The 12,592-nt window shown below is 38.5% G+C and overlaps 1 protein-coding gene across 4 annotated transcripts in view; it reads left to right on the top strand.

Annotated features, from left to right (window-relative positions):
- The window catches only part of LOC149300412 (neuroligin-1-like), a 209,799-nt gene that overhangs the window by 70,791 nt on the left and 126,416 nt on the right, over positions 1 to 12,592 (top strand). For all 4 annotated transcript variants that reach the window (XM_089485231.1, XM_089485232.1, XM_089485233.1 and 1 more), the window contains one exon: positions 4,201 to 4,353. In XM_089485231.1, coding sequence (XP_089341357.1) covers positions 4,201 to 4,353 — 153 coding nt within the window. The remainder of the gene's footprint in view (positions 1 to 4,200; positions 4,354 to 12,592) is intronic.

A 12,592-nucleotide genomic window follows, 5' to 3' on the forward strand; every position in this document is an offset into this window, starting at 1 on the left:
TTTTTCTGTCAGAGGATGTCAACAACTGACTTCCCCTGCCATAAAGATTAAAATGGGCTATGGATGGACAGTTGAAGAGGAGAGTCCACCAGCTTCAACCTCAAAATATGAAGGATCTGGATAGATTCTGTATGGAGGAATGGTTAAGACCCCTTGCCATGTATTCTTCAACCACATCAGGCATTATAGGAGAAGACTCAGAGCTGTTATCTTGGCAAAGGGATGTAGCACAAATTGTTGATAAAAAGGGTGCCAGTAATTGTGCCACACATATATTTAACTTTTTTTATAAAGCTGTGTTAAAGGGCGTAACTACACGGAAATTGCCCCTGGGCCCTCCAGCTTCCACAGCTAGTCTGTGCCATCATTGCCCCCAAACAAGTTGTCTGTACCGTCTTTGACCCTTGCCCCCCTTTCAACATACAACAAATGTAAACACACAAATTACACTTACTTACTCAAACTCACTAACCCATACTCCATCTCACCACATACATGCTCACAAACACCTACACATCCATGCTCATGCGCACACAAGTACACATCCCTGCTCACACACACACACTAGTACACATTCATGCTCGCACATACAATTACACATGCATGCTCACACACAAGTCCACACCCATGCTCACACACACAAGTACACTTCCATGCTCACACACATACAAACACAAAAATACACACCCATGCTCACACTCAAGGTACACACCCATGCTTACACACACAAGTACACTTCCATGCTCACATTTATACATACATACATACATACATACACCCAACTCCTGCCCACCCCCCGCTTACATCTTACCGCTCCTGCAGCTTCCTCTCTGGCTGCTCACACACTGTGCGGACAGCCTCGGTTTCACTGTGTCATGTGACCCCTATACACCTAGCCGGTTCAAACTAGTGTCATCCAGGTCAGAAGGGACCCTTCTAAACTATTTTGAACCGGTACAAGGAGAAAGGGGGTTGCAGGGGTTGCACGGGGCCCCGTAGAGATACAGGCCCCGTCACAACTGTGACCGCTGCAACCACTGTAGTTGCAATTGTTTGATATCCACGAGAGCAGACTATCTTGTGTATTTTTTAACAAAATATCAAAAGGTTAAACAATAAAAATATTTTTTTTCTCATATTTACCAAGGGTGCCAATATTAGTAGATGGCATATATATATATACTGTTCATATAACCAATTCGGAATTTTTTAGCAAACATGGTTCCAAAAATATGGTATTTGTAAAACAGACTCCAGGACTTGAGTTGTCAAGTAATTCCAAACTAATGAGTGAATTGACAGTGAAATTAAAGATAGGTTATTCATTTTTACAGTATAATTACTGTTTCCATAATTTCGTTCAAAACTTTTAATATATTAATTTACAGCAATATACCGAGAACAATCTATGGATTTTATGGTGTGTAGTCCAACAATTAATTTATTAACAGATACTAATTAATAAACACTTTGTTATCAAATAAACACTGAATATAAAATATGTATTGCAAATGCATGCTTCATTTTACATACCGGTACTTATAACCAGTGACACTCTAGGACCTATATCATCTATGTCAGGTGTGCACAATTCTAGACCTTGAAGAGCACAAGCAGATTCCACTTTGTGAATATAACATAGATTATATAGAATTCTTGGTATGTTTGAGGAGTTGTGCAGTCCTAGTCTAACCCAATAAGCACAGATGGACCAGACTGTATTTTTGCTCAGTCTCTAATGGTACTTATGGTTGTACTTTAGCAGTACCATTTCAAAACATTGCTGTAGACCAGTGATGGCGAACCGAGCCGTCTCTGTGGGCACGCCGTGACTACAGTAATATACTATAGTCACGGCGTCCCCCGGACTACATCTCCCACAGTTCTCAGTGCTGAGCGCCGGGCGACTGGATATGACGCTTATATCCAGCCCCGGCGCCCAGCATAAACAGCTGTGCGCGGCTGCACTGCACGGAAGAAGCAGAAAGGAAAAAGCAGAAAGGAGGAAAAGGAAGCAGAAAGGAGGAAAAGGAAGCAGAAAGGAGGAAGAAAAAGCAGAAAGGATTAAGAAAAGGTAAGATTTGTGGAGAACCAAGGTGGGTGGGTGGTTGATTATTGGGGGGGTCTGATGTGGAGAACGAAGGTGGGTTAGGGGGGTCTGATGTGGAGAATGAAGGTGGGTGGGGGCATCTGATGTGGAGAATGAAGGTGGGTTAGGGGGGTCTGATGTGGAGAATGAAGGTGGGTTAGGGGGGTCTGATGTGGAGAATGAAGGTGGGTGGGAGGGGGTCTGATGTGGAGAACAAAGGTTGTGGGGGGGTCTGATGTGGAGAACAAAGGTGGGTTGGGGGGGTCTGATGTGGAGAATGAAGGTGGGTGGGGGGGTCTGATGGTGGAGAATGATGTGTGTGCATATACATATGGTAAGGCATATGTATGGGCACTTGGGCAGGCATATGTGTGTGTGTATAGGGCAGCTGTGTATATGTGCGTGTATGTGCATACGTTTATGGGCAGTGTATATGTGCCCACAAAAGGTGTCTTTAAAAAAATACATGCACGTGTACAGTTGTTTTTTTTTGTTTTTTTTCAATACAAAAAATGTTTAATGGAAAGCTCTGTTATTGTGTTTTTCTTTTTAAACAAAAGCTGTTAATTAGTTTGAAAAACTGTACGAATTGTTTTTTCTAAACTAAAACCTCGTTATTCAGGTTTAATGGCAGTGTTGGCACTTTGAAAAAAATAAGTCGTTTTGGTTTGCAGTTTGGGCACTTGGGCTCAAAAAGGTTCGCCATCACTGCTGTAGACCAATGTGTATTTTTTAAACACAGGCAGAATACTTACAAATAGGAACAGGAATGAGTGTGGTGTAAAACAGACTCCAGGACTTTAAGTATACCTAATGAAATATAATTAACAAAACACCAATCTAGATTTCCAGGCTTTAATTACATAAACACTCTTTGGCCACAAGTAATAATTATAACTAGATAGTTTCAAATTACATTGACCCTAGTTCTATTAAGGTAATAATTAACTGGAGATTTTTCAAAATATATTCCTAAACATAGAGAGAAACACCATGGTTGTACGTAGCATTTCTCATTGCGGTACATAATAATGGTAAAATGGTAACATGCTTCTTGATGTACTATGTTCTGTCATTTTAAAACAAAATGGGCGAAGCTTAAATGGCTGTCTGTACATTATCTCAAAACTCATCAAATGACTTTTTTATTAGATTTCTAACTTTCACTTACCTATGGTAAATGATGTTTGTTAACATGATACTGATATTTCCCCTCTTCCCAAATATTTTCATTTAAATATTTATAACAATATAAGTTTTATAATTGGTGCAGAAACCATAAAAATCAAAGAAGTGTAGATGAATGGCAAAATTACGACATTTACAATAAACTTAATAGAAGGTAGGTTAAAATTTTATATATATATATATATATATATATATATATATATATATATTATCAATGGTGTATTCTGGGAGCAGCAACCACTCTGGATGATCAAGCTCCCTGTAGCATCACTGTTTAATATATATATATATATATATATATATATATATATATATATATTATCAATGGTGTATTCTGGGAGCAGCAACCACTCTGGATGATCAAGCTCCCTGTAGCATCACTGTTTAATCGACAATTAAATCAGAGATTTAACTAGCCTACTTAAAAATGGAGGATTGTACCATGTTCATTTTTACCTGGAGTCTCAAGTCCTTAAAAGGCAGATGTCATATCTCCGTATTCAGCAGTAAAGATGGTGGCACAACAGTAAAGATGGCGGCTGGTGACACTGCCCTGGTATTGGCCTAATGCAGTGCCGAAGGTAAATACATAACTGCATACTATTCGATATCTGCCACATGTTATGTAAAAAGAAAACCCAAACTAACATAATCCTGCCATGTAACCGATGATTTAAATAATAAAACGCAACAAAATATGCATGTAATTCTGAATAATTTGTATTAAATAAATATTCTCCCAGGCCTTATTAAATAAAAAAATAATATATATATACTTTAAACGGTTTGCACAGTATAATGCCACCTACATTCAAATATCTGTTGAGATAATTAAACATCCGTAACTTAAGAAATAGATAAGTGCACTCTAGCATTATTTTAATACTTGGAATAAATATATTAAATCATGTTTTGTTTTCTAGATATCCGAGATAGTGGCGGCCCCAAACCAGTGATGGTGTATATACATGGAGGCTCATACATGGAAGGCACTGGTAATTTGTTTGATGGGAGTGTCCTGGCAAGCTATGGAAATGTAATAGTCATTACAGTCAACTACCGCCTTGGGGTCCTTGGTAAGAGGAAACATATCATTCTTTCTCCTTATGGTCTTCAATTTGTTTCACCCTTTAATTTCTATTTTGATACCTTTTTAATTCACTAAACTCATATGGGTATACCTGGGAATTCTCAAGAATTAAATATGATTACTGGATCTCTTAGTAAATGTATTTAATCTATAGGGTGGGGAATAACATATTGTCCTGCCGACTCCCTACCTCTTTCATATTTCTTGGCATCCCACCCCTGTGCATTCCTTGTCCTATCTCCTTAACTCAGATGCACCCTCATGTCCACCTCCTATAAGAAGCAGTGATGGGAGAGTACTTGCATTATTATGATTTTATGTCATCAGTCCCCTGTGAAGAGGGAGGGCTCCGGCTAGCCAGAGCCTGGAAGTTCCCAGGTACAGGCATAATATGTTGCCTTAAGTGTCAGTGCAGACACTAAAGTATCTTTTTACCTCTGATCGTATTTAGAGAAATATACTTGATGGTATTACCGTATTGGCTTGAATATAGGCCGCACTTTTTCCCCCCACTTTAAGTCTTTAAAGTGGGGGTGCGGCCTATATTCGGGGTCTAGCGCCCGACGCCCGGGACATGCAGTTCCGGGCGCCAGGCAGGCAGCAGGGTTAGGATACAGATCCCCCGCAGCGGTGCAGGGGACCCGTATCCTACTCTCTGATACACTCAGACAGCCTCCCCTGCCAGCACTTCCCACAGGGGGAGTGCTGGCACGGGAGATTGTCTAAGCGCATCGTGCAGACGTTCACCGGCAGCGGTGAACGTCCGCACGATGCGTTTTACCTCTGCCCCCAAGACTTACCAGAGCAGACTCCCGGGTGTCTTGCGGGGCCGGCGGGGGACACCTACGCAATACGCGTATACAACTTCCAGTGCTGGCACATCCGCTGAGTGGCAGCATATCTCGGGGGGGAGGACAGTGGCAGCATATCTCGGGGGGGGACAGTGGCAGCATATCTCGGGGGGGGACAGTGGCAGCATATCTCAGGTGGGGGAGAGTGGCAGCATATCTCGGGGGGGGAGACAGAGCATGTCTATTAAAAAAATGTTTTCTTTAAAAAAGCACCAAACTTTTAGGATGCGGCCTATACACGGGGGCGGCCTATATCCGAGCCAATACGGTATGTCTGCAGTCACAATATTTTCTAAATATTGTTCGTGCGTTATGAATATTATTCTGTTTGTGTTGTTATTTAGTTAAACTTAATTTAATGATTATGAACAGAATGTTTGCTAAACTCCTGCACTAAAGGACAAAACAGTCATTAAAACGTTAATGCTTTTATAATTGAGTATACACAATAAACTGTAACTTCAGGAAAGTGTACACCCTTCAGAGCAGGATTGATAAAAAAAAAATTTTTTTAGGTTGTAAGAGAATCATTTTTAGGATGTTGGGAAAAGATATCAGTATCAACAGTAAAGGGGTCTTTGTGTACACAGAAAAATCAATATAGCAACCAGTTATGTATGTATGTGTATATATATATATATATATATATATATATATATATATATATATATATATATATATAGGAGGGTGGAAGCTGTTAAAGCTGCAAAGGGGGGCCAGCTACATATTAATCTCTATGTATTTAGAATGTGATGTCAGAAAATTCCCTGTTTTCCCTGTTATCCGGGGACATGATGTCATATCCCCGTTCTCTGTGTTAGAAAGGTGCCCAGCACACGACACGGCCCTCCACAGTGTAAATGGGCAGGATACGGAGATCAGAGACCTGCTGCTCTCAGCCTTGTTGGCCTAAGCCAGAATACATTGCTGCTGCTGTTTTTCTGTCCCATCCAATATTATTTCTCCCCGTTCTCATTACCGGCTTTTCTTTTATACAGTCATCGAAATGAGAAGTGTGAAAAGCTATCTCCAATGCTTTTGCAGCAATATCTCTAGGTATTTACATGAAGATATATTAATATGTATGATACTGGTTCTTAAATAATTGTTGAATCTGCATTAATCCTAAGCAATCTGAGTAAACCATGTGTTTATGTCCAGTATTTTTATACAAAAAAAAAAAAAAGCAAAAACAGAAAATTAATTTCCTTTTCTTGTTATTTTTTAATACAATTAGTTTCCCTTTGTTGGTTGATGAATAATTAGAATATATGACATTATGTATCAGCATCTCAATAAGCAGTTCCCATCTGTTTGTTATCTAATGTAAAATCTATGCTGATGGGTTGCCTAGCAACGCACTGTATGCCCCTCCAAGTCTAATTCTACTTGCGGTTTCTCTCTCGAATGAAGCAATATACCAGAGGACCATTTTTCCAATAAATTATTATTTAAATTCCATCTACATTATATTTTCATGCTAGTGCAAGAATCAAGGGGTCATTTATAGTCATTCATTATATCCCATATAGTTTTTTAAAAGCATACCAGCCTCTTGTTTTATTTGAACCACCGAAACATGATTTTAATAGTATAAGTATGTATTGTTTTCCTTGCCTCTAAATTACTTTAGTCATTCAACTGTAAAGATAATGCTTCCGTAGAGAAAATGTTGCTTGTTAATTACTGTTTCATAATATATCACTCACTTTAAGATGTGTATATGCAAGCACTTCTCTATAAACAATATTGTAAGATTTCTAATGGGAATAGTTTTGATGTTATTATGGCTCAATAGATAATGAAAGACATGCAAAAGGATAATCACTTTTGATATTGATTTTGTTCTAATATTTCTTAAGATTGTTTCAGTAAATACTCTAAATACTTCCTTTTCAAAAATGTGGTTCATTACTTAACTTTTTAGCTGGTATTATGAAAAATGAGTATGTTCAAGGATTAATGTGATCCATTCAGTGCCAACCATGTATATGATACGTTGATGGTCAACGTATATATTTTATATGCAGCGGCACTGTTAGCCCCACAGCCAAATCATGAAAAGAGAGTATCATTGATTTCTGTAGCTTAGTGGGACTGGCAGTTGGTTGTTGAGCCGATCAGCATTCATGTACCATACTTAGGGGCAATAATGTCCCATGAGTTTAACTGTACATGCAAGACTTCCGTTATAACATTGTCCTAGGAACAAAGACTGCTGGTCAATTTGCAGCTTCTCCCCACATATGGAAAATCCTCCAATCCCTCCCTAAAGACAGGGATCGGCTCAACAGAATGACAACTAAGTGTAGATGATTGTTACCATAGCCACAATAAACAACACACATATATGTTATGATATTTAATATATGATATATATTATGATATTTAACCACATCTTATGTATGCCTAAACTTCTTTATGTTGTGTACTGTCATCCACGTTCAGTTTGTGTGCAATATTAATCTATGGAAAGCCGCATATTTTTGATAAATTTACTTAGGGCTTTTAATAATTGGTTTGGCATATACATAAATCCGACCACTGTGTCATGTGATGTTGAGCTTCTCTTATTTATGAGTAGCCTAACTTGTCCTAAAAATGTTTATTTAGATACAGTTTAAAACCAAAGGTTATACATCAATTTATCTCTCTCTTTTATATATTAAAAGCACACGATATATGAAAAGTAAATGTGGTGTTTGATTTCGACAGGCAATCTTGAGTAATTAGGAATACATTAATCAGTAACGTTCTTTCTGAAACACTGAGGTAGTATGATTGCAATCACAGGTTTGTGAGAATAAACACATCTGTATTAAAGGGACACTCCAACTATCATATTCACTTTAATAAATACGGTAGCTGCATAGTCTCTTTAAATTTTCATGTTTTCCATCTTGCAAATGCATGGGGGATTCTGCTGAATTTCTCCATATTAATCTGCACCTTTACACAAATCCCAGTGAATTCAGTGTAGGTGATGGGTTCAGCTAAACACATCTCCATGCATGTGATACACTCGCCTCCAATCAACTCCAGCACTAGCTTGCTCAAGAGCACTGTTACGGTAATGATAACAATTTACAGAGTCACTGAAATATAATTTTAACCATGAATTTGTAGAAGTGTTATTAATATTACATTCCAACAAAATATTGACAGCTTGGTGGACCTGTTTGTAGTAAGTACCATATTTTTTTTTAATTTTTGGCAATACCTTTCTACGGAGTTGTAGGTTTCTGCTAATTTAAACAAAAGCAAACCATGGGGTAGTTCAAGCAGCCAATCAGTGGCAAGAAATGTCAGACAATGGAGGAGGAGAGCAGCAAGACTGCAGCTTCTAGGTCAAGTAAGTACTTTTATATGCGTTCTTCTTAAGTAGACATATTAGGGACACTAAACTGTCTGGTTATAAAAAATGAAGGGAATTTATTTTTTAGTGCAAAAAAACACCCTCAGTTCTCATTTGGTAGTATTGCAACTGAGATCCAGCAAAGCTACTGTACTACAATAAAATTTGGTGTTTATGCCAACTTGCAGCATCGTGGTCACTGTGACTGTCGATAGTTAATGCACCCTCCCCCTATTGCTTGTTCTTTTTGCCTCATGAAAATGAAATGTAAGATTACTGTATTGAGGAAGGTGTGTTGATTTTCTGCTAGACTGCATTTAACAGAGTGGCACTACATTAGAAAAAACTAGTTTATGTAATTTTTTACATGCCTTGTAACTAGGTAACTGCTTGTCAGTCAACTTGATACTATTTGATAATGAGCAGAGAAAAAGGAGAACACCTGCAGTTTTCCCTCTTCTGGGGGAGAGGCTTCTAGTCGAAGCAAGGCTAGTCTTGAGAAAAGTGAGAATAAGAGGTGAAGTGGGCACTGGTTGGGCATCGTCAAACACCACTCCCCTGCTAGGAAATAGAGGAAGAGAACCAGGGAACGCAGCAAATTCATCTGGAGAATCATGTGTGTCTGGGCATGTTAATGTGTGTCTGGATTTGTGTGTGTGATTATGTTAGTGTACATATGTCTGGGTATGTGTGTGTGTGTCTGGTTATGTTACTGTGTGCATCTAGGTATGTAAGCATGTGTGCCTGGGAATCTTAGCATGTGGTTAGGAATGTTGGTGTGTGTATGTGTCTAGGTATGTGTGTATTTGTGTCTAGGTATGTTAGTGTGTTTGAGTGTCTGTGTGCATGTGTGTTAGTCCGAGTGGTTGTGTTAGTTTTAGTGTCTGTTTTGTGTCTGTTAGTGCGAGTGTCTGGATGTGTATGTCAGTGTGAGTGGGTATGTTAGTGTGAGTGTCTGTGTGTGCGTGTATTAGTGTGCATTAGTGTTGAATGTCTAGTTGTGTGAGTGGGCCTGTTAGGGTGAGTGTCTGAATATGTATATTAATGTGAATGTCAGAGTACGTTAGTGAGTGTGTGCGAGGGTGTGAGTGTGTGTACATGTGTGTAAGTGTTAAGTATCTTTACTAGGGGTGTAGTTGTTCTCAGAGTTAAATTTAACTCTACCACCCTCTCAGTAAACTAGCCCCCTAGCTTTAGGTTATGACCTCTTGTTCTAACGTTTCTCCCTCTTTTAAATATTATGAGCATGACATGTTTATCTTTTCAAGACAACCTGGATCAAGACCAAACACTTGACATGAAACTATAAAGTCATGCAGGATAGAAAAAAACTTAAAGAGAAATATAATTAAAATGTTTAGTTAATACATTAACAGATAGAGGACCAACCAAGTGTGTGTGCTGTTCGTTTTGTTATAATAACTTTTGCGCTACACACCCTGATGGTACATAGGTACAGGCTCCAGATGCTAAAGGGAAGGAAACGATAAAATGATTGATGTCCGATGCCATGTTTAAAGTCTGTGGCTGATTGGATTCAGAGGTGTGTTTACAAGTGAATATGGAAATTCATAGACTGACAGATAAAATTTATGCTTTCATCAAAGCGTCCCTTGGTGTGCTTTATTGACATTCAGGGTAAGAGACATTCTGACTGTTGAAGGATTCAGGAATCTGTTGGATTTTAATATGCATCTGTAAATTTTAGAATTTGTGAAATGATAAAATGCTGGTTAAAGGGGCATTTATGCCACCTGTTTTATTTATTTTTTCATTGATCCCAGTGTTAGTGAAATCTGAGCTGAAGTGTTCACCTGCTGATCTGCAAAGCAAAAGATCTCTATGCACAGGCATTGGACATATACATTACATTGGACATATACATTCTGTCCTAGTGTCCTGGTGTTCTTTTTGTAGTTGAGCTGGACTCACTAGCTGGAGAGCTAGGTCCATACTTGGGACCTTGTGGACCAAAAAAAAAGAAGGCAAAGATTCTTAACTGGATCAGAGTACTTAGGCTATGGGCTCAAGCTGTTGTTGAACCAAAACCTATATACAGTATATGCCTGTTTGGGGCAAGAATCTGTTTTTATATCTTTTCTCCCCTGTCTTCTATACCTGTAGTTTGCCTTTGCAGTTTGTAGCTTTAACCCTTAGAACTATCTAACAACATTTTTTTAAAATTCCTGTTGACCTACTTTAAAAAGTAATAAATTGTTCTACAGCAAAGAAATTTCACTCTTTTTCAATTTCATGAAAGAATAATCACATATTTAACATAACTGCTTAGTATATAACATTCTGCTCACAAAAAAACATTTGAAACATGCAATCCATTTTATGTATTTATTGAGAGCAGGCATATTTCACATACATGTTTAAGAGTGTGGAAAATATATTTTTTGTTCTAGTGAAGTCGCCATCTACTCATTGATGCAGAGTAATTGCTTTGTGGAAGGCTATTTTCTAAATTGAGTAGAAATCATTATAAAGGCAGCAAAGTGAAACTCTGCATTTTTGTTCTTTACTGATATAATTTAAAGGTAATTTCTAAATCATAAACAAGTTGAGAAAAAATCTTGGTCATTGGACTGGGTGGACGTGATAACAGTAAGCAAAATTATGTGAATTATACATTTTGAATTTCATTCAAAATACCAGAGGATCAGTTCAAGGCATCCCAAGGATAAAATTGGGGTCAATTATGTCAAGATGCCAATATGTTAGGGAACGACACTCTTTTAATGCATATGTACAATCTGTTAAAACATTGCAATGTTTTCTGAGTAGGAATATGTCAAGACACTGCAATGGCGGCTTTTTGGTTTATGTGCATTTTTTTTTGCTGTTACATGTCTACTTTAGTGCCCTGGCTTGGTGATGTTGGCAATATTGTCTGAGACTTGTGGAAAATTATAGCTAACTTATAAAAGGAGAGTCACAAAATTTAATTGAGTTTTTAGTCAAATATGATACTTTTTATTGGACTAACGTAAAAGGTGCAAAGTCACAAAAGCTTTGGGAAACTTTGATGTCTCTTTCTGAGACATCAACATCAACTAAAGACTCCCATCTTTTCATGGGTCAATACATTTATATTCATTTTTTAAGTGGCAAATTTAGCAAAGAGCATTGTAAAAATTATAAAAAATATTGTATGTGTACAACATTTTTTCTTAGAAAGAAAACTAAGAAATATTTAATCAATGTTCTGTACTTTTGAGGAGCTGGCCATACAGATTGTTCACTCTTAAAAATATGATTTGCTCATGTTGACTAAGTGTAGGCGTTGATGCCAAGGAATGTGGTAGACAAGAAAACAACATATGGCTGGTGCTAATTTAAAATGCTTGTTTTAAAATCCTCTGTGATTAACCCTTTCTACCCTCTTGAAATCAAAATATTTCCTTTCATAGTACATATGCAGATACTACTACAAATAAAAAAAACATTAATAGCCAGGATGCAGTATCAAGTATTTTAGTAACATGCAGGGCCGGCCCGACAATGGAGCCGAGTGGGGCAACCGCTCCAGGCGGCACTTTTGAAGGGGCGGCATTTCGCTGCCCCAAGCCCTTTTTTTTTTTTTTTTTTTTAAAGCGAAAGAGAGAGAAAGGGGCGCCGAGTGGTTTTCGCTTACCAAGCTGTCAGTACCCGCTCACCGCCCCTCTCTCTGCTCTGCGGCGAGTCTCCCTGTTTGGTCTCGGTGCCGGTTTATAATGTGAGTGCCGAACAGGGAGACTCGCCGCAGGACTGCTGAAAGCAAGGTAAGTACAAGGGGGGGAGGATGGGTAGATAATGAGGGGGGGGCGGTAGGGACAGAGGCAGAGGAAGGGTAGATAAGGGGGGGGGTAGATAATGGGGGGGTGGCAGGGACGGAGGGAGAAGAAGGGTAGATAGGGGGGGGCGGCATTTTAAAATTCGCCCCAGGGGGCAATTTGCCTTGGGCCGGCCCTGGTAACATGTATGATTTTTCTCAAGTGTATTTTAATTATTTCTGAAAAGTACAGTTTTATATT

Source organism: Sceloporus occidentalis, unplaced genomic scaffold (genome assembly GCF_023333645.1).
Source record: "Sceloporus occidentalis isolate IW3139 unplaced genomic scaffold, rSceOcc1.0.p SCAF_25, whole genome shotgun sequence".
In the NCBI taxonomy this organism is placed as follows: Eukaryota; Metazoa; Chordata; class Lepidosauria; order Squamata; family Phrynosomatidae; genus Sceloporus; species Sceloporus occidentalis.